The sequence below is a fragment of the Dendrobates tinctorius genome, unplaced genomic scaffold (genome assembly GCF_039654945.1).
Source record: "Dendrobates tinctorius isolate UK_male_01 unplaced genomic scaffold, ASM3965494v1 ptg000157l, whole genome shotgun sequence".
Lineage (NCBI taxonomy): Eukaryota > Metazoa > Chordata > Amphibia > Anura > Dendrobatidae > Dendrobates > Dendrobates tinctorius.
Genome location: NW_027361824.1, coordinates 3,867,390 through 3,889,732, shown reverse-complemented (window position 1 = coordinate 3,889,732; position 22,343 = coordinate 3,867,390). Strand labels below are relative to the sequence as shown.

Sequence of the window (22,343 nt, the reverse complement as noted above, 5' to 3'; positions counted from 1 at the left end):
CCGGCCTCTAATCAATGGCCCTTATATCCCGGCCACTTTATGGGCTTTAACCCTCAGACTGCCGGAGGGGACTGAGAAAAGGAAAGCCATCCAGACCCCCGAATCTCATCATGTCATCATTGTGCTGCCTGTTTGTTACAATGTATCAGCGGGGGTCGGGGGCAGGCGAAGACTTGATACAGCTGTAACAAAAACTTCTCACAGCTGAAGATTCGCTACACTTGTATCTGGTCCTCAATCTGCCCCCTGTCCTCCAGGATGAGAGAGGTCACCTGCACTGATACATTGTAACAAACAGGCCTAGGTCAGAAGGCGTCCTCAGCCTCTGACTGGTCACTGACAGCAAGCGGAGAAACCCAGAAATAAAGGGTTAAAACGTTCAAAACTATTCACTGTTTGGAGACTACTCCACCCAGCATGGACAGGCAGTGTGTGCACCAGGCTGCCGGGGCATTCTGGGAGTTGTAGTTCCACTGCAGAAATCTCCATGTTGGAGATCATTGCATTAAATTATCATGTGACTCTTATGTCTCCCCCCCCCCAAAAGGTGCGGACCCCATGCAGAAGAATGAGATGGGCCACACGCCCCTGGACTACGCCAGGGAAGGAGAGCTGAAGAGGATGCTGAAAGAGTGGGAGAGCAAGGTGCGTGTGCGGGCGGTGTCCGCGATAACCCCAGAATTGCCACGTAAGCAGTTTCCTAACATACAGTCCCGGGGGGTCTGTGCTGTCCGGGCGCCGGACTCCCCCCGAAGGCTCCGCTGACGAGCCCCGGATGGATTCACTGCCGCAGACTCGTTCTGTTCTCTGGCGGCAAGCAGAGGTCTAGAGAAGGGTGAAGGATGGAGTCCCGAGATCTGTTGGAACGGTGCTTGAATCTTACCTAAAGTTTGTGCACCGATGTTTTCCCGCTTAGTGTAAATACCAAATGTGGCGCCGCCGCTAGTATTCTCTGGTGTCCCCATACTCCTCGGCTGAAGATGGGGAGGGCGTTTAAGGAAGTGCCCCTTTAAGAATGTCTTTAATTTTCCCATCAAGGGTGTCTTTAAGAAAGGGGGCCGATTGGAGAAAAGGTTTAGGAAAGTTCCCCTTTAAGGGAGCATTGAAGGCATTGTTCCTTTTTAAAGGGGTTGTGGAGTTATAACTGCCTGGAGAGCATTTCACGCTGTCACACTGCAACGAATGACCAGCGCATGGCGGCACAAAGGAAAGTCTTACGTGACCCGCACTTCGCCCGTGTGTGACCCCATTACACGCAGCACAGGAGTTCGGTCCCACAAAAAAACCTTTAATTTTCCGCACGTTCTATGGTTGTCTCTACCTGAATATTACTTGGTTATCGCTTTTAGTGCAGTTCCCTAATGTTCCCTGTTGCTGATAATAAAGCCCCCGCCCGTCCCCCACCGGAAGGGAATCACTTACAGTGAATGTCACTAATATGAAGGAGGTTTCCGTCGATAAACTCTCCTAATATTAGGACAATCGCTCATAATACAATTCCTAAAAATATAATCGTACATTCATAACTTCTTATAATGCACTTTCCATAAGAGAGGAAATTGCTTTAATGCCGTTCCCAAATATTTCCTGTATAGAATATATTGGCAATTGCTTATAGTGCACTTCCATAAGACAGAAGTCACCTGTAATGTGATATACCGATAGTTGCAGGGAATTGCTCACATCCCAGTAAGAAGGCAATCGCTCACAGTGCAATTCCCCGACCCCCAGCTTTACGCTCTGGGCTGTGATGAGCGCGGTGTCTCGGCGTCTGTCATCTGTACAGTGCGGTGGATTATGTATCTCCCTCATAAATAAGCGATCACACGGGGAGACGACCTGTTCTCCGCCATATTTCTCTGGGCGCGGGAGATGAATCTGCTTATAAAGCCGTAAAGCTGGGTGACGGCGCCGGTGATGAACGGCTGGCTGACGGGGACAGGCTGCTGGCAGGTAGCGATTCTGTATCCCCCTCTCTTCTGGGACTCCCCCGGAATTTATGGCTCATTTTAATCACAGACGAGAATGAATAGACGGGAGTATTTAATGCCGCCACATACGTTTTATTTACTCGCCGCCACGACAGACATTTACATTTGTCGTGTTTTCTTCTCCTCTGATAAATGAATGGAGTAGACCCCAAACAAAAGATCTCAGGGCAGGGAGCCTAGGGACCCCATATCCAAGTGCCCGTATAGGGTCCCCCAATGCCCCTGATAAGCCCGGGGTGAGGGAGCCTAGGGACACCACATCCAGGTGCCAGTATAGGGTCCCCCAATGCCCCCGATAAGCCCGGGGTGAGGGAGCCTAGGGACCCCACATCCAGGTGCCATTATAGGGTCCCCCAATGCCCCCGATAAGCCCGGGGTGACGGAGCCTAGGGACCCCACATCCATGTGCCAGTATAGGGTCCCCCAATGCCCCCACTAAGCCTGGGGTGAGGGAGCCTAGGGACCCCACATCCATGTGCCAGTATAGAGTCCCCCAATGCCCCCACTAAGCCTGGGGTGACGGAGCCTAGGTACCCCACATCCAGGTGCCAGTATAGGGTCCCCCAATGCCCCCGCTAAGCCTGGGGTGACGGAGCCTAGGGACCCCACATCCATGTGCCAGTATAGGGTCCCCCAATGCCCCCACTAAGCCTGGGGTGACGGAGCCTAGGGACCCCACATCCAGGTGCCTGTATAGGGTCCCCCAATGCCCCCGCTAAGCCTGGGGTGGCGGAGCCTAGGGACCCCACATCCAGGTGCCTGTATAGGGTCCCCCAATGCCCCCGCTAAGCCTGGGGTGGCGGAGCCTAGGGACCCCACATCCAGGTGCCAGTATAGGGTCCCCCAATGCCCCCGCTAAGCCTGGGGTGACGGAGCCTAGGGACCCCACATCCAGGTGCCAGTAGAGGGTCCCCCAATGCCCCCGCTAAGCCTGGGGTGACGGAGCCTAGGGACCCCACATCCAGGTGCCAGTAGAGGGTCCCCCAATGTCCCCCGCTAAGCCCAAGATGTAACAGTATAAGAATTAAAAGTTGGGGGGGGAGTGAAAAACTTAAAGAAACAGTCACAAAAAATTATTTATGCCTCCCATGTGAGAAAATGATGATTCTTTGTGACGTTATTCTTGTCCCCCTGGAGGAATAAAATGTGAAGAATCGACCCCAGAAAAAGATGGCGATCAGAGGGTCGCCGCCGTGTTGTTACTTTTTGCAACAATGCGAGAAAAAAAGTGAAAAACATAAAGAAACAGTCTCCGAAAAAAGATCGATGTCAACAAACAAAACTGTGGATCAGATGGTCCCCGCCGTATTATTACTGCGCGCTTGGTTCTTAACCGATTGACCTCTCGTGGTGCAACAATGTACGAATAATAAAAAAAATGTGAAAAACGTAAAGGAGCAGAAAAGCGCTAGGACTGCTCTGATGGAAATGGGCGGCGATCCGTCAATCGTAGTGACATTTTACATGGTTCTTGACCTTTTTGTGTTTGTATGAATAAGAACACAAAAAATGTGAAAAACTTAAAGGAACAGGCTAGGAAAAATGCTTCAGCTACTCACATGGACATGGAAACTGTGAGCACTGGTCACTCGGGCGTTAATTGTGGCTGTTTTTGTTTTGTTTTGCATAATCCTTGACTCTTATGTGCTTCCGAATACAAGTAAAGGTCAGAAGCCCCCAGCTAGGGCTAAGGAACGTCCTCGTCGGGGAAAGCTGGGTGATCACTCCTCCGGGGGGGCGGTCTCCTTCGCTTCGTCATCATCATACCCCACTCCCTTCCTCCACATTGCTCCGCAGTACCTTGCCACTCAGGAGTGTGGGATGACTGGTAGAAACCCCATTAATAGGCCATAACAGTAGCCACAGTGATGGCACCCAGCTCGCCCAGACTCCTGAATGGCAAAGCGCATGCACTATAGGGTTTCCTGTGTGGGGAATGGGGCGGTCGTAGTGATGGAAGTCAGATGCAACCAAAACGTGACCCCGAGGTCAGGACGGAGAATCCCGCCCCAGTTTCCATTCACTGACTGCCCGCGGAGATCTCGTCCCTGTTTTACATTAGACTTTTGGATTTTTTTATACAGTTTCAGGTGGCGCAGAGGAAGCGAGAACTGGAGGAGCGTCGGAGGTTTCCCCTGGAGCAGCGTCTGAGGCAGCACATCGTGGGTCAGGAGGGCGCCATCGCCACAGTGGGCGCAGGTAATTGGCAGCACATGTAGTCCTCACACAGCTGAGGGATCGTTACAGTGTAAGCAGAGGAATGGTGCTGCTGAGATATTAACTGCACTGATGCATTGGAACGCACCCTCAGCTGTGGAAGCACGATATGATCCAGATGGTTTTCAACCTCGGTTCCTAGTCACTGACAGCAAGCAGAGATCTTGAAAAATCTCCTCCTCCGGAGTGGACGGTGTTAGGGGCCACACATTGGATCCTAGAGGGGCCGCTCCTTGTGAAGCCCGCAGCTCGCCGGCCCGTTATTTTTAGTCTTTGCTTCGTTCCTCCAGAGCTGAGATCTTTACTACTTTCATAAACTGTATTGCCCCCTGGGGGGTGATCCGGCGCGGACCCATCCCAACTGCTATATATAGGGCAGCTCGTTGCCCGGTGTCTCTCCGGGGCCCCATCCTGCGGGCGCGTTATTGCTCACCGGGGCCGCATGAAGGTGTCTGAATCCATACAAGACTCTGCCTGTACGTGATGATGGCGGCCGCTGTGCAGAGCCTGTTCCGCGCAGTGGTGTGCCCACGTGTGCCTCTCGGTGGTGTTGTGCCCTCGTGTGCCGGGCGGCGGTGTTGTGCCCACCTGTGCCGCGCAGGTCAAGTGCCCACCTGTGCCGCGCAGTCCTGTGCTCGTGCTGCTCCCTCCACCTTGCACGTAGGTGAGGCGCAGCAGAGTGCACTGCGGTGCAGCGGGGCCCCGGCTCTGCCCTCGGGCTGTGGCAGCTAATTGTCGTGGGGTGATGAATGGCCGGTGTCTGCGGCCGTCACAGGTGGTGTCTGTGCCCATTACTGCCGCTCTCTTTATGCTGGTCCTGATTGAATTATTGGGCAGGCGGCCTCCCCCCACCGCGGGGCATCACCGGGCGGAGCTGTCCCTGGCCGTTCTGCTCTGCACACAGCTAAGTGGATGGGATGGATTCTCATTAGCGCCAGGCGTTGTGCAGATTTCTGTGTCGGCCGAGGAGGGGAAGGATTAACCCTTTGCACCCTGTCTCTATACTGATCAGGAGATTGCACTAGATCCACCCGATCCGACCCACAGATGAGACCAGAAATCAGTGATCCGGTGCCGGCCGAGATGCAATTCAGCAAATAATAGTGTAAAATTACGAGTGTCCAGCACAAATCTGCACCCCCATAGATACCACTCACGCCCCCGACCCTCCAGGGAATGGTGCATTGGTCACACAACTTTCCTGGGATCCGGAGTGACCACCTCTATAACTGGCAATGCATTTTTGTGTAACAAGCGACCACTCAGGGTCTGGATCCAAGCAAGATGGATGTATCCACAGGTCTTGTCACCCAGCTTTCCCAGGCTCCTGGAGGGATATGAGATGTTCAGTGACATGACTATGACTCTGTGCTTCTCAGAGGTCCAGGCGAGCTGAGTTACTATCCCTTCTTGGGCGTTAGTGGCAGCCATAAGGGGGCAAACAGATGTGTCACCACCCTGATGATATGTACATAGAGACATGATGAGCGCCTTGTGATCAGGGGTTTCCAAGTTGTGTGATGAGTCTGGGAAAGCTGGGTGACTCCGCAGCAGATGTAGTTCCAGCCTTATTATCAGACTTCCAGCTTCCTCAGACTCCTGATCAGCCATCACTGATGTGTGACGACAGAAACGTTCCATTCAGGAGTCTAAGAAAGCTGAGTGACTGTTGTTCCGAATCTGGATCTCCTGTGGGGAGTCATCCAGCTTTCCAAAGCTGGTTCTGCTGTGATATATCTGTACCCTAGGAGCTCTGCGTGGAGACTAAGATCAGGAGTCTGGTAAAGCTGGGTGACATCCTCTGCTCACACTGTAGCGGCAGCCATATTAATAATAATAAATAATAAATTTTATTTTTATAGCGCCGACATATTCCGCAGCACTTAGTTTTCATCCAGCTTTCCCAGAAACTGATGCGAGTCGAGGAGGAGAACTATGGCCGCCCTCATCCTCCTCCCAGGCTGTAAGTTTAGGACACTCGGCTTCACCCCCTGAAATGAATAGATCTGATAACTCCACATTTATTACCCCCCGGCTGAGGGCTGATAACTGCGGAGCTATTGATTTGTGTAAAACAATACAGAGAATTTATCCGTTCAATAGAGCCGCGGGCGCAGCGCCACCGATACAAATGTAGGAAATAAAAGCCGCGTCTGTGCGCCCCCCGGGGAGGGAGAGGACGAGTCTTGTCATATCCTTGAAGTAAACACAATCCAGTAACCGCTGAGCGGACGTGAGACTGGGGGGGACGGAGGTGAGACTGGGGGAGGACGGGGGTGAGGCTGGGGGAGGATGGAGGTGAGACAGGGGGGGAGGACGGAGGTGAGACTGGGGGAGGACGGAGGTGAGACTGGGGGAGGACGGAGGTGAGACTGGGGGGTAGGACGGGGGTGAGACTGGGGGAGGACGGGGGTGAGGCTGGGGGAGGATGGAGGTGAGACGGGGGGAGGACGGAGGTGAGACTGGGGGAGGACGGAGGTGAGACTGGGGGGTAGGACGGGGGTGAGACTGGGGGAGGACGGGGGTGAGGCTGGGGGAGGATGGAGGTGAGACAGGGGGGGAGGACGGAGGTGAGACTGAGGGAGGACGGAGGTGAGACTGGGGGGTAGGACGGGGGTGAGACTGGGGGAGGACGGAGGTGAGACTGGGGGAGGACGGAGGTGAGACTGGGGGAGGACGGAGGTGAGACTGGGGGAGGACGGAGGTGAGACTGGGGGGGGGGGGATTCAGTCATCAGGAGGGATGTGAGTCCACACACACGTCAGAACCCACCTTTACCTGCCTGTATCTGTATGGTGGTCTTTCCGGAGGACCACATATATATTTGGTAGTCTTTTTGGACGACCCCTGTATGTGTTGGGGTCAATCTCTCTGAAAGACTCCTGTAAATGTTTGGTGGTGTCCGGAGGACCCCTATATTTGTGAGAGGTTACTTTGGAGGACCCTTGTGTATGTGAAAAGACTTTTCTCTCCAGAAGACCCCTGTAAGTGTGAAGCGTGGTCTCCCCGGAGGACCTCTGCATGTTGAGAGTGTAGGGGCAGTGTCTCCGGAGGACCCCAGTATATGTGACTTGTCTTCTCTCTGGAGGAATCCTGTATGTTTGAGGAGCGGACTCTGTGGAGGAGCCCTGCATATGTTTGGTGGTCTCCGGAGGAGCCCTACATATGTTTGGTCTCCGGAGGAGCCCTGCATATGTTTGGTGGTCTCAGGAGGAGCCCTGCATATGTTTGGTGGTCTCAGGAGGAGCCCTGTATATGTTTGGTGGTCTCAGGAGGAGCCCTGCATATGTTTGGTAGTCTCCGGAGGAGCCCTGCATATGTTTGGTGGTCTCAGGAGGAGCCCTGTATATGTTTGGTGGTCTCAGGAGGAGCCCTGTATATGTTTGGTGGTCTCAGGAGGAGCCCTGCATATGTTTGGTGGTCTCCGGAGGAGCCCTACATATGTTTGGTCTCCGGAGGAGCCCTGTATATGTTTGGTGGTCTCCGGAGGAGCCCTGTATATGTTTGGTGGTCTCCGGAGGAGCCCTGCATATGTTTGGTGGTCTCCGGAGGAGCCCTGCATATGTTTGGTAGTCTCCGGAGGAGCCCTGTATATGTTTGGTGGTCTCCGGAGGAGCCCTGTATATGTTTGGTGGTCTCCGGAGGAGCCCTGTATATGTTTGGTGGTCTCCGGAGGAGCCCTGTATGTGTTTGGTGGTCTCCGGAGGAGCCCTGTATGTGTTTGGTGGTCTCCAGAGGAGCCCTGCATATGTTTGGTAGTCTCCGGAGGAGCCCTGTATATGTTTGGTGGTCTCCGGAGGAGCCCTGTATATGTTTGGTGGTCTCAGGAGGAGCCCTGTATATGTTTGGTGGTCTCCGGAGGAGCCCTGCATATGTTTGGTGGTCTCCGGAGGAGCCCTGCATATGTTTGGTAGTCTCCGGAGGAGCCCTGTATATGTTTGGTGGTCTCCGGAGGAGCCCTGTATATGTTTGGTGGTCTCCGGAGGAGCCCTGCATATGTTTGGTAGTCTCCGGAGGAGCCCTGTATATGTTTGGTGGTGTCCGGAGGAGCCCTGCATATGTTTGGTGGTCTCCGGAGGAGCCCTGTATATGTTTGGTGGTCTCCGGAGGAGCCCTGTATATGTTTGGTGGTCTCCGGAGGAGCCCTGTATATGTTTGGTGGTCTCAGGAGTAGCCCTGTATGTGTTTGGTGGTCTCCGGAGGAGCCCTGTATGTGTTTGGTGGTCTCCGGAGGAGCCCTGTATGTGTTTGGTGGTCTCCGGAGGAGCCCTGTATGTGTTTGGTGGTCTCCGGAGGAGCCCTGTATGTGTTTGGTGGTCTCCGGAGGAGCCCTGTATGTGTTTGGTGGTCTCCGGAGGAGCCCTGTATGTGTTTGGTGGTCTCCGGAGGAGCCCTGTATATGTTTGGTGGTCTCCGGAGGAGCCCTGTATATGTTTGGTGGTCTCCGGAGGAGCCCTGCATATGTTTGGTGGTCTCCGGAGGAGCCCTGTATGTGTTTGGTGGTCTCCGGAGGAGCCCTGTATGTGTTTGGTGGTCTCCGGAGGAGCCCTGTATGTGTTTGGTGGTCTCCGGAGGAGCCCTGTATGTGTTTGGTGGTCTCCGGAGGAGCCCTGTATCTGTTTGGTGGTCTCCGGAGGAGCCCTGTATATGTTTGGTGGTCTCCGGAGGAGCCCTGTATATGTTTGGTGGTCTCCGGAGGAGCCCTGCATATGTTTGGTAGTCTCCGGAGGAGCCCTGTATATGTTTAGTGGTCTCCCCTGTATTTGTTTGGTTGTCTCTGGCAGACCCCTGTAAATGTTTGGTGGTCTCCACCTTCTATATGCCAGTGACCATATTTGAAGGCTTCTGGGTGAAGGACACTGCGCCCTTCCCTCCCTCCCGCCGGACCCCCGCACCCCTTCTGCGCTCTCCTCCCCGTCTCCTCCGCGTTCCTCCCGCTCGCTCGTCTCCCTGACAACCCTGAGTGCACATCCAGGAAAGCGTGTGTGAGCCGGGCTGTGGCCGCGCTCCATATCCATACTAACCCGATTACCGTCCTGGGGGGCTCTGCCCGCTAATCACATTACCCGACTAATGGGCCCGAGGACGGAGAGGGAGCAGAGCGGCGAAACGCGGGATACTTACTGATAATTACACTCCCGGCTCTGGCACTGATTTATATATGTGTTCTCCATGTCTGCAGCCATCCGCAGGAAGGAGAACGGCTGGTCCGACGACGAGCACCCCCTGGTCTTCTTATTCCTGGGATCCTCGGGGATAGGTGACTTCATTTTCTTTCTTTTTTTTGTCTCTGTTTGTGTTTTTAATTTGTTGCATTTTCTGTATTTATAATTTCAGCTAAAAAAAAGCAAGTGAAAAAACTATGAGTAATAAAAAATAGTGAGCGCGACCTGATACGTCATAAAATAGCTTAAAATAGAACATAAAATAAATGTATAGAAGAAAAAACCCGCAGGTGTATAAAGAGCAGCGAAGATGAAGAACGTGTACACGATGAAAAGAACAGAAATGTATGAATGCAAAAAAGAATGGAGATAGGATAAATAAAATAACGAAATAATCAATCATTATCTAATTAATAAATAACTGAAAATACAAAATAGATATATATATAAAATCAATTAGATAATAAATTAAGAATTCTATAAAGACCAGTAATGAACGCAAAAAGTATAAGGAGAACAAATTATTTATTTTATGTTTATAGATTTCATGCAAAGTTACATGAAAATATTAAAAATGTCATTATAAATAGAAAAGAATGAGAATAATATTGTAAAACAGTAAAAGCCAGAAATGCTGAGCGAGTGTATAAATAATGGCTGGGGAGCGAGCCGTTCATGGCGGCTGGTTGTATGGGAGTCATCCTGTCCCGTGGATTGTGGCCGTGTCCTCGGTGTCGGTGTGCGCCGCGCTCCCCGCTGAATCGCGTAATCTAATTTCTCTGTATTACGGCCTCGCATGGCTCAGGATTTAGCAGCAGCCGATTAACCTGTCAGGATGGAGGACAAGGTACGGACCGGGGGGCTGGTGTGGACCCCCACCCTGCCATTCTGTGTATTGGTATTATAGGAGTACGTGTAATATTGTAACCCTTTAATTACCGACATGCGCGCATCCGCTGCATCATTCTACCGTTATTAGGGGGTCCCGTGATCTCCCCCTTGTACGCAGCTCAATATGTGATATTACAGTCCTCCGATCACATCCATCACTGTCACCGCCGCTCTATGAGAACATTAGGAGAAGGCGGTCCCCGGCGGACGCCAGATTTATCACCATCGGTCGGGGGGGTCTCTGTGCCAGGACAAGATAGGACGAGAGGGTCCCATGATGGGGCAGCGACCCCCGGCGCCCTGCAGATCATATACTGGTGGGATATCCGGAATCGGTGTGGACGTCACCCTGTAACGCGATATTTTTTTTTTCCGATAGGTAAAACAGAACTGGCCAAACAGACGGCGCGCTACCTGCACAAGGACATCAAGAAGGTGACGGCGGCCCCCGCGCATTACACATATGGGTATATTATGGTGGAAGTCTGATAATCTGGAAACCAATAGTCCAGAGAGTCTGGAGGAAAATCAAAGTAATGGACAGAACAAGAGGCCGGAGTGCAATGTGCCCCCAATATAACGTGGCCAGGGTCTCCATTCACCAAGCCTTGGGGGCGCCGGCCTCGCTCCTAAGTCGAGGGTGGGAGGTTAATCCTAAGTTTTCTTGCCCACTCGCTTACAGGTGAACCACGGCCACTTTCCCAATTTTTGAGCAGAAAGAGAAATTTTAGCTTTTTTTGCCCAATTTTTGGATGCTGCCTTGGTGATTTGCTGTGAGCGCGTGCGGAGTCGCAGATCTCTGACGTACCGTTCTGTCCTCGCAGGGCTTCATCAGGATGGATATGTCCGAATTCCAGGAGAAGCACGAGGTACGGCCTGATGGGAGTTGTAGTCCAGCATAGCCTGCTGGGATATTGGGCACGATGGCTGCGGGGTACTGCCATAAAATTGGGGGCGACAGACGGTAATAACGCCCCCCCTGCTCCGCCCGATGCCTTTCTGCAGGTGGCCAAGTTCATTGGATCTCCGCCGGGATACGTCGGACACGAGGAAGGTGGCCAGCTGACCAAGAAGCTGAAGGCCTGCCCCAACGCGGTGGTCCTGTTTGACGAGGTGGATAAGGCCCACCTTGACGTGCTCACCATAATGCTGCAGCTGTTTGACGAGGTAAACGGATGTGGGGTGTAGTAGAAAGCTAAAGGGGCTTATATGTGTGGACCGCAGAGGGGCCGCACTACTCCACGGGCTCCATCGCACAACGACAGGAGATGGTGGCACAACCTCAGGATCTGCCATACTGTAAGGGTGGGTGCCCACGTTGTGTTTTTTAAGAGTTTTTGCCGTTTTTGTTACTGCAGCGGAAACGCTTAAAAAAAACGCTAACAAAACGCATTCCCATGCAATCCTGTGGGATTCCGCAGTTGCTGTGCTAATGCTGCGGATTTTACCGCTGCGGAATCACATAGCGGTAAAATCCGCAGCATGTCCATTCTGCGGAATCGCAGCGATTCCTCCGCCATAGGATTGCACTGAAACGCTCACTTTACGCATGTGGCTGTGCCCACCATGCGTAAAGTGAGCACTTCATGTGCGGATGGTACCCAGGGTCCAGAGGAGAGGAGACTGTCCCCCAGGCCCTGGGTACCACATCCCTGTGAAAAATAGAATAAAAATAAAAAATCTGGATATACTTATACTCTGTCGGCCCCCAGAGTCCTCCCGGCTGGAGGGGCGAGGAGGAGGACAGAGGGGTCTGGAGGGAAGAGGAGGAGGACAGAAAGGCCTGACGATGGGAGGAGGACAGAGGGGTCCGGAGGGAGGAGGATGGAGAGACCTGACTGTGGGAGGAGGAGAACAGAGGTGTCCGGAGGGAGGAGGACAGAGAGACCTGACGGTGGGAGGAGGAGGACAGAGAGGGTCCAGAGGGAGGAGGAGGAGGACAGAGAGGGTCCAGAGAGAGGAGGAGGGCATATTGAGGGAGAGGCACTTGGCCATGAGAATATTCGTTCAGGACAGGTTTCCTGCCTCTGGATGTGATGTTGGTGTTTATCACTGACCACAGTCTGTGAGATCTGATCTGTGAGATGCGGAGCGATGGCTGCTCCCGTCACCTCGGCCAGGACTGTGCTCTGCTGGACATGTTGGACCGGTGTTGCGTCTCCCCCTCTCTCACGCTGTCACTTTCATGTGCTTGTGGCTGTCACACACGAGGTCCCCGGATGTCATTACTCCGCCGGCGCTGGAGACTGCGAGCAGCATATGAGTTTTCAGGATGTCTCCTCCGAGGACGCGCTCCCCCTCCTACTAATAAAACTTTATTCTTGTCCTCTCCCCTCGTCTTCCCATCTCCAGGATTAATATAGTAATCGTCCCTGCATAGATCATCGCCGCAGCCGCCAAATGGAAAATCAATTCCACGCGCCGCACACAGCAATAAATGGCATGTTAATGTTCAGAACCCTGCGCCGGCTCTGTCAGCGAGCGCCGCTGCGGCCCCTATAATAACCGGGGCCCCGCACCCTGTATACAGAATAATGGTACCCTGCGCCAGCTCTGTCAGCGAGTGCAGCCACGGCCCTGCACCCCGTATACAGAATAATGGCACCCGGGACCCTGCGCCGGCTCTGTCAGCGAGCTCAGCCGCGGCCCCTATAATAACCGGGGCCTCGCACCCTGTATACAGTATAATGGCACCCAGGACCCTGCGCCGGCTCTGTCAGCGAGCTCAGCCACGGCCCCTATAATAACCGGGACCCCGCACCCTGTATAGAGTATAATGGCACCCAGGACCCTGCGCCGGCTCTGTCAGCGAGCTCAGCCACGGCCCCTATAATAACCGGGACCCCGCACCCTGTATACAGAATAATGGCACCCAGGACCCTGCGCTGGCTCTGTCAGCGAGCGCAGCCACGGCCCCTATAATAACCGGGGCGCCGCACCCTGTATACAGAATAATGGTACCCTGCGCCAGCTCTGTCAGCGAGTGCAGCCACGGCCCTGCACCCCGTATACAGAATAATGGCACCCAGGACCCTGCGCCGGCTCTGTCATCGAGCTCAGCCACGGCCCCTATAATAACCGGGACCCCGCACCCTGTATACAGTATAATGGCACCGAGGACCCTGCGCCGGCTCTGTCAGCGAGCTCAGCCACGGCCCCTATAATAACCGGGACCCCGCACCCTGTATACAGAATAATGGCACCCAGGACCCTGCGCTGGCTCTGTCAGCGAGCGCAGCCACGGCCCCTATAATAACCGGGACCCCGCACCCTGTATACAGAATAATGGCACCCAGGACCCTGCGCTGGCTCTGTCAGCGAGCGCAGCCACGGCCCCTATAATAACCGGGACCCCGCACCCTGTATACAGAATAATGGCACCCAGGACCCTGCGCTGGCTCTGTCAGCGAGCTCAGCCACGGCCCCTATAATAACCGGGACCCCGCACCCTGTATACAGAATAATGGCACCCAGGACCCTGCGCTGGCTCTGTCAGCGAGCTCAGCCACGGCCCCTATAATAACCGGGACCCCGCACCCTGTATACAGAATAATGGCACCCAGGACCCTGCGCTGGCTCTGTCAGCGAGCGCAGCCACGGCCCCTATAATAACCGGGGCGCCGCACCCTGTATACAGAATAATGGTACCCTGCGCCAGCTCTGTCAGCGAGTGCAGCCACGGCCCTGCACCCCGTATACAGAATAATGGCACCCAGGACCCTGCGCCGGCTCTGTCATCGAGCTCAGCCACGGCCCCTATAATAACCGGGACCCCGCACCCTGTATACAGTATAATGGCACCGAGGACCCTGCGCCGGCTCTGTCAGCGAGCTCAGCCACGGCCCCTATAATAACCGGGACCCCGCACCCTGTATACAGAATAATGGCACCCAGGACCCTGCGCTGGCTCTGTCAGCGAGCGCAGCCACGGCCCCTATAATAACCGGGGCCCGGCACCCTGTATACAGTGTAATGGCACCATGCCCACCCCCCGGTGAGGCTGGTATTTGAGGCAGTGCTGTATCTCCCCTCTCTCCATTGGTGACCCTTTTATCCTTATAGGGTCGTCTGACAGACGGGAAGGGAAAGACCATAGAATGTAAGGACGCCATCTTCATCATGACCTGCAATGCCGGGAGCGATGAGATCGCCCATCACGCCCTGCAGCTGCGACAGGAGGCACAAGAGATGAACAAGAACAGACTGGCCGGCAACCTGGGTGAGCGGCGACGGCGCACGGTCCATAAAGGGGGGCACTGACTGAGCATCCCATGTCTGATAGTCTGTAACGTCTGCTAGTCTGGAGTAGTCTTCCCTAATCCACAGAGGTGGGGTACATGCTGACACCGCACTGTCTTCCCCCTGCAGACGACATCCAGACCGAAAAAATCACCATCTCCAAACAATTCAAGGAGAACGTCATTCGGCCCATCCTGAAGGTGAGAGCCATCATCATCCGTGACCACACAGAATACAGCTCCAGCATTGTGTACCTCCTGCATTATACCCCAGAGCTGCACTCACTATTCTGCTGGAGCAGTCACTGTGTACATACATTACATTACTGATCCTGTGTTACATCCTGTATTATACTCCAGAGCTGCACTCACTATTCTGCTGGTGAAGTCACTGTGTACATACATTAAATTACTGATCCTGAGTTACAGCCTGTATTATACCCCAGAGCTGCACTCACTATTCTGCTGGTGCAGTCACTGTGTACATAAATTACATTACTGATCCTGAGTTACATCCTGTATTATAATCCAGAGCTGCACTCACTATTCTGCTGGTGCAGTCACTGTGTACATACATTACATTACTGATCCTGTGTTACATCCTGTATTATACCCCAGAGCTGCACTCACTATTCTGCTGGTGCAGTCACTGTGTACATACATTACATTACTGATCCTGTATTACATCCTGTATTATACCCCAGAGCTGCACTCACTATTCTGCTGGTGAAGTCACTGTGTACATACATTAAATTACTGATCCTGAGTTACAGCCTGTATTATACCCCAGAGCTGCACTCACTATTCTGCTGGTGCAGTCACTGTGTACATACATTACATTATTGATCCTGAGTTACATCCTGTATTATACTCCAGAGCTGCACTCACTATTCTGCTGGTGCAGTCACTGTGTACATACATTACATTACTGATCCTGAGTTACATCCTGTATTATACCCCAGAGCTGCACTCACTATTCTGCTGGTGCAGTCACTGTGTACATACATTACATTACTGATCCTGAGTTACATCCTGTATTATACTCCAGAGCTGCACTCACTATTCTGCTGGTGCAGTCACTGTGTACATACATTACATTACTGATCCTGAGTTACATCCTGTATTATACTCCAGAGCTGCACTCACTATTCTGCTGGTGCAGTCACTGTGTACATACATTACATTACTGATCCTGAGTTACCTCCTGTATTATACTCCAGAGCTGCACTTACTATTCTGCTGGTGCAGTCACTGTGTACATTACATTACATTACTGATCCTGAGTTACATCCTGTATTATACCTCAGAGCTGCACTCACTATTCTGCTGGTGCAGTCACTGTGTACATACATTACATTATTGATCCTGAGTTACATCCTGTATTATACTCCAGAGCTGCACTCACTATTCTGCTGGTGCAGTCACTGTGTACATACATTACATTACTGATCCTGAGTTACATCCTGTATTATACTCCAGAGCTGCACTCACTATTCTGCTGGTGCAGTCACTGTGTACATACATTACTGATCCTGAGTTACATCCTGTATTATACCCCAGAGCTGCACTCACTATTCTGCTGGTGCAGTCACTGTGTACATACATTACATTATTGATCCTGAGTTACATCCTGTATTATACTCCAGAGCTGCACTCACTATTCTGCTGGTGCAGTCACTGTGTACATACATTACATTACTGATCCTGAGTTACATCCTGTATTATACTCCAGAGCTGCACTCACTATTCTGCTGGTGCAGTCACTGTGTACATACATTACATTACTGATCCTGAGTTACCTCCTGTATTATACTCCAGAGCTGCACTTACTATTCTGCTGGTGCAGTCACTGTGTACATACATTACATTACTGATCCTGAGTTACATCCTGTATTATACCTCAGAGCTGCACTCACTATTCTGCTGGTGCAGTCACTGTGTACATACATTACATTATTGATCCTGAGTTACATCCTGTATTATACTCCAGAGCTGCACTCACTATTCTGCTGGTGCAGTCACTGTGTACATACATTACATTACTGATCCTGAGTTACCTCCTGTATTATACTCCAGAGCTGCACTCACTATTCTGCTGGTGCAGTCACTGTGTACATACATTACTGATCCTGAGTTACATCCTGTATTATACCCCAGAGCTGCACTCACTTTTCTGCGTTGCAGTCACTGTGTACATACATTACATTACTGATCCTGAGTTCTTGAGTATAATACAGAATGTAACTCAGGCTCAGTAATGTAATATATGTACACAGTGACTGCACCAGCAGAATAGTGAGTGCAGCTCTGGAGTATAATACAGGATGTAACTCTGGATCAGTAATGTAATATATGTATACATTGAATGTACCAGCAGAATAGTGAGTGCAGCTCTGGAGTATAATACAGGATGTAACTCAGGATCAGTTATGTATGTACACAGTGACTGCACCAGCAGAATAGTGAGTGCAGCTCTGGGGTATAATACAGTATGTAACTCAGGATCAGTAATGTAATGTATGTATACAGTGAATGCACCAGCAGAATAGTGAGTGCAGCTCTGGAGTATAATACAGGATGTAACTCAGGGTCCGTAATGTAATGTATGTACACAGTGACTGCACCAGCAGAATAGTGAGTGCAGCTCTGGGGTATAATACAGTATGTAACTCAGGATCAGTAATGTAATGTATGTATACAGTGAATGCACCAGCAGAATAGTGAGTGCAGCTCTGGAGTATAATACAGGATGTAACTCAGGGTCCGTAATGTAATGTATGTACACAGTGACTGCACCAGCAGAATAGTAAGTGCAGCTCTGGAGTATAATACAGGATATAACTCAGGATCAGTAATGTAATGTATGTATACAGTGACTGCACCAGCAGAATAGGGAGTACAGCTCTGGGGTATAATACAGGAAGACCACAGGTGATGCCCCACATGGAGGTGGTGATGTCATGCAGTAGGTTGGTGACATCTCTGCTGTCCTGATGTAGCGTACATTTGCTCACAGTCACATGTGTCATGGCTCCGCAGATGATATGAGGTGATGGAGGATCTCGGCGCCTCCTGCTGCTTTCGGTCTCTGGTTTGGACTCTTCCCAGCGCTTCTGACCAAAATCTGATTGCTGGAGGCAGGAGCTGTTCCTAGAATTTCTGGGTCGGTCTCTGCTCCTAATGGCGGCACAATTAATGGGCGTCTCATAAACCCCAGACTGATCAGAGGCTTCATTACAGATGATTTCTGCTCCTGATTCCAGGACCGCGAGCAGCGCTCACATTAACCCTGCGCAGTCAGAGATGAGGCAGGAGGTCGGGTGTTATGGGGGCGCTCCGGGCTGATCCGCTGGGCGGCAGCCCCCACTAGATGCAGCATTACGTGTCAGTGTTACAATGTGTTCCTGTAATACTCTGTGCTGCTGGGAATCCTGCTCCTCGCCCTATTTATCGGTCAGTCAGTGATTTTTCCCAACGTAAGAGCTCCTGAAATCCTCTGTGCTGCTGTTTTCTGGTTGGTTACCGGATTTCTGTGTGTTAACCCTGTGCTGTCCGCTCTGTGGTTGGCATGAGCCCCGGTTATTGGGGGGTGCTGCTTCCTGGCAGCCTCCGCACCCCCTGTGATCGCTGCAGGGTGACGCCGGCTGGGAGGAGCGGATCTCTGTGAGCATATCCAGATCTGCAGGATAATTCAGTTTCCGTGTATCTGCTGCTGATGTCATCCCCCCGGGGCGGGAAGCGGGGGTCCGCAGACCGAGGCCTTGATGGAATTACAGGATGATAAAGAAGCCCACCTGACTGTTGGCACACCCGGCTCTGCTGCACGGGAAGGGCTAGTGCGTGCAAGCTAGTACTCCCTGTTATCAGTCACTTCTATTTATGCTCTAGTCACCTCCGGAGCTGCACTCAGTTTGCAGCCCCATCTGCACTGTCAGCATTGAGTTAACAGATTCACAGCAGAGTGTGAGTGCAGCTCTGGATGTGACTAGAGGTGCACGGTTCTTCGGGGGGTCTCGGTGACCCCATTTTAAGCTTTTTGCTCTCTTGTTCGCAGGCGCACTTCCGCAGAGATGAATTCCTCGGGAGGATCAACGAGATTGTGTATTTCCTGCCCTTCTGCCGCTCGGAGCTGTCGCAGCTGGTCCTGAAGGAGCTGAACATGTGGGCCAAAAAGGTAACGTGACCAGAGGCCAGGCTGACGCTTCGTCCCCCATGCTTTACACTGCAGCTCTGCTCCATCAGATATGATTGATGATTCCATATTTGCTGTACCGTCTGTGACTTCCAGACAGTGTGAACTCTAGATGCTCTGTGCCTCCCCATGCTTTACACTGAAGGTCTGCTCGTCCTGATAGACAGCAGAACAGCAAGGATAGAAGGTTATAAGCTGCGAGAGACCGGGGGACGGTGACCCCAAGACTCCCCAGGTCACAGCAGTCTGCCCTCACTTCTTCCTTTTTCCTTGTTAATTATACCAAATCCGACCCTAGAAATATTATTTTGTGTTTCTACGACAACCAGGGAGCTGGAGCGACCCCCGAGGGCCACAAGATAATGGGGACGGGTCAGAGGACGGCCGCAGGCAGGAGCGTGCGCCCCTCACTAAATAATGGAGCGTCTGTAAGACACGAGACTGGTCCTAAATGCACATCACCCGTCACCAGCCGAAGCAAGGCCTACAAGTCCCACCGCATCCTCTGCACACATCCAAAGCTGCAAGAACAAGACGTCTACATTATCTCTAATAACTTTGAATTCAGATTGCAGCTTTGGATGAGACCAGAGTAAAATACTCACATCCAAAGCTGCAGTTACATTACATCATATCTTGTAATCTGGTCACATTTTATCCTCTATGTACATCAAGAGCAGTAGTCTCAGGTCTCGTCCTCCTGTCACCTCCAGAGCTGCAGTCACTATTCTGCAGTTACATCATGTCTTATCCTCCAGTCATCTCCAGAGCTGCAGTCACTATTCTGCTGTTACATCGTGTCTTATCCTTCAGTCACTTCCAGAGCTGCACTCACTATTCTGCTGTTACACCATGTCTTATCCTCCAGTCACCTCCAGAGCTGCACTCACTATTCTGCTGTTATATTATCTTATCCTCCAGTCACCTCCAGAGCTGCACTCACTATTCAGCTGTTACATCATGTCTTGTCCTCCAGTCACCTCCAGAGCTGCAGTCACTATTCTGCTGTTACATCATGTTTTATCCTCCAGTCACCTCCAGAGCTGTAGTCACTATTCTGCTGTTACATTGTGTCTTATCCTCCACTCACCTCCAGAGCTGCAGTTGTATAACATTATATCATATGATCAGGTCACATTGTGTCTCTGTTCACCTCCAGAGCTGCAGTCTTATAACATTATATGATATGATCAGGTCACATTGTGTCTCTGTTCACCTCCAGAGCTGCATTCTCTGTTCTGATACATTTCTTTACCCTCTCAGATGAGAAGCAGTGATCCCCCTTTTTTTTTTGCTGGGGGCTGGGGTCCAGTAATTTGCAGCGGTCCTACGCGGTTTCTCTGGCCCCGGCGTTGTCACTGGATACGAGTAGAGAATGTAGCGTTCTGGACGCTGAACAGTGGCGCCATTCACAGACAAATGGAGGCACGAGGCTCCGCCTGTGGGCGACTGTCTCCTGTGCAGTGACGTGGGTGATGGGATTGGTATAGTAGAAATTATGGCAGCAAACGTGATTGACACCTGTTACAGGGGAGTTTTCTCTACTGGTGCCGCATCAGAGCACCCCAATGCAGCCATCATCTGCTGCATCTCATCCCTTCCCTGGGGTGCCATCTCATGCCATCATCTGCTGCTTGTCATCTCATGCCCGTGGTGCCATCTCTCACCATCATCTGCTGCTTCTCATCCCCTCCCCGGGGTGCCATCTCCCACCATCATCTGCTGCTTCTCATCCCCTCCCCGGGGTGCCATCTCCCACCATCATCTGCTGTATCTCATCCCCTGCCCGGGGTGCCATCTCCCGCCATCATCTGCTGCGTCTCATCCCCTCCCTGGGGTGCCATCTTCCTCCATCATCTGCTCCGTCTCATCCCCTCCCCGGGGTGCCATCTCCCACCATTATCTGCTCCGTCTCATCCCCTCCCCGGGGTGCCATCTTCCTCCATCATCTGCTGCATCTCATCCCTTCCCTGGGGTGCCATCTCATGCCATCATCTGCTGCTTGTCATCTCATGCCCGTGGTGCCATCTCTCACCATCATCTGCTGCTTCTCATCCCCTCCCCGGGGTGCCATCTCTCACCATCATCTGCTGCTTCTCATCCCCTCCCCGGGGTGCCATCTCCCACCATCATCTGCTGTATCTCATCCCCTGCCCGGGGTGCCATCTCCCGCCATCATCTGCTGCGTCTCATCCCCTCCCTGGGGTGCCATCTTCCTCCATCATCTGCTCCGTCTCATCCCCTCCCCGGGGTGCCATCTCCCACCATTATCTGCTCCGTCTCATCCCCTCCCCGGGGTGCCATCTTCCTCCATCATCTGCTCCGTCTCATCCCCTCCCCGGGGTGCCATCTTCCTCCATCATCTGCTCCGTCTCATCCCCTCCCCGGGGTGCCATCTTCCTCCATCATCTGCTCCGTCTCATCCCCTTCCTGGGGTGCCATCATCTGCTACATCTCATCCCCTCCCCGGGGTGCCAACTCCTGCCATCATCTGCTGCATCTCATCACATCCCCGGTGTGCCATCTCTCGCCATCGCCCACCTGGTCTCATCACATCCCCGGTGTGCCATCTGCCTCCATTGCCCACCTTGTCTTCTCACATCCCCGGTGTGCCATCTCCCGCCATCACCCACTGCAGGTGCCGATCATTTACTGTGTTTCTCCTCCTCAGGCCAAACAGCGGCACGACATCACACTGATCTGGGACCGGGAAGTGATGGACGTCTTGGCCGATGGATACAATGTGCACTACGGCGCCCGCTCCATCAAACATGAGGTACCGATCCATCACTGAGTGATGGTGGCTCTCCCCAGTGCTCCGGTACACCCGCGCCCCCAGCGCTCGGGTAGACTGTGGGAACTGAGGAAGAGGATCCTGGGAACGCTGGGTGACGGCCAGTGCCCCCGACCCCAGGTATCTCCCAGGTTTACTCACACCTTGTTTCTGTCCATCAGGTGGACCGGCGGGTGGTGAACCAGCTGGCGGCGGCCTATGAGCAGGACCTGCTTCCCCGTGGCTGTACGTTGAGGATCACAGTGGATGACTCCGATAAACACGTACTCAAAGGTAAAGGGACAACTGAGGAGGACGAGGGGCTGCAGAGGAGGAAGCCGCCCCGACTGCGTCTGGAGGTGGTGGAGCCGGGCAGCACGGGCCGCAGACTGAACATCATGGAGCCGCTGTCTCGGGAGGACGCATCGTTCTCCTGAAGCCGCCACAGGGAGGACTTTACCGCGGTCATGGTGGGCGAAGCGACAACAGCGGCTTCATATAAGGAACCGGGCGCCTCATGATGGACGTGACTCAGCCTGAAGGGGGCTCTGATGTACAACACACGGCAATAAACTCAGAGCAATGTACAGCGGGTGTGTGTTACTGATAACACCACTGAGAGAAGTGGTACCATGCGTCGCTGACGGCGAGGGGGTGAGTGCCGTACGTCGCTGACGGCGAAGGGGTGAGTGCCGTACGTCGCTGACGGCGAGGGGGTGGTACTGAGCATCGACAACAGCGAGGGGGTGAGTGCCGTGCAGCACCGACCCCCGCGCAGTCGGCCCCGACTGCGTGGGGTTGGTGCCATGTGTCGCAAAATGCGAGGGGAGCGGTGCCTTGCGTTGCCGACAGCGAAGGGAGAGAGAATTAGATACG

General features: G+C 52.8%; 1 protein-coding gene across 4 annotated transcripts in view; it reads left to right on the top strand.

Annotated features, from left to right (window-relative positions):
• The window catches only part of CLPB (ClpB family mitochondrial disaggregase), a 48,577-nt gene extending 26,523 nt beyond the window's left edge, over window positions 1–22,054 (top strand). For 2 of the 4 annotated variants that reach the window (XM_073548477.1, XM_073548474.1), the window contains exons 6-16: window positions 548–645; window positions 4,076–4,190; window positions 9,391–9,468; window positions 10,644–10,699; window positions 11,089–11,133; window positions 11,270–11,431; window positions 14,327–14,483; window positions 14,633–14,703; window positions 18,557–18,676; window positions 21,366–21,470; window positions 21,650–22,054. In XM_073548477.1, the coding sequence (XP_073404578.1) occupies window positions 548–645; window positions 4,076–4,190; window positions 9,391–9,468; window positions 10,644–10,699; window positions 11,089–11,133; window positions 11,270–11,431; window positions 14,327–14,483; window positions 14,633–14,703; window positions 18,557–18,676; window positions 21,366–21,470; window positions 21,650–21,904 (1,262 nt within the window). In that variant the 3' untranslated portion in view covers window positions 21,905–22,054. Of the gene's footprint in view, window positions 1–547; window positions 646–4,075; window positions 4,191–9,390; window positions 9,469–10,643; window positions 10,700–11,088; window positions 11,134–11,269; window positions 11,432–14,326; window positions 14,484–14,632; window positions 14,704–18,556; window positions 18,677–19,023; window positions 19,291–21,365; window positions 21,471–21,649 lie in introns of those variants that run through there. The other 2 variants (XM_073548475.1, XM_073548476.1) reach the window with 2 other exon arrangements.
• Window positions 22,055–22,343: the final 289 nt, after the last annotated feature.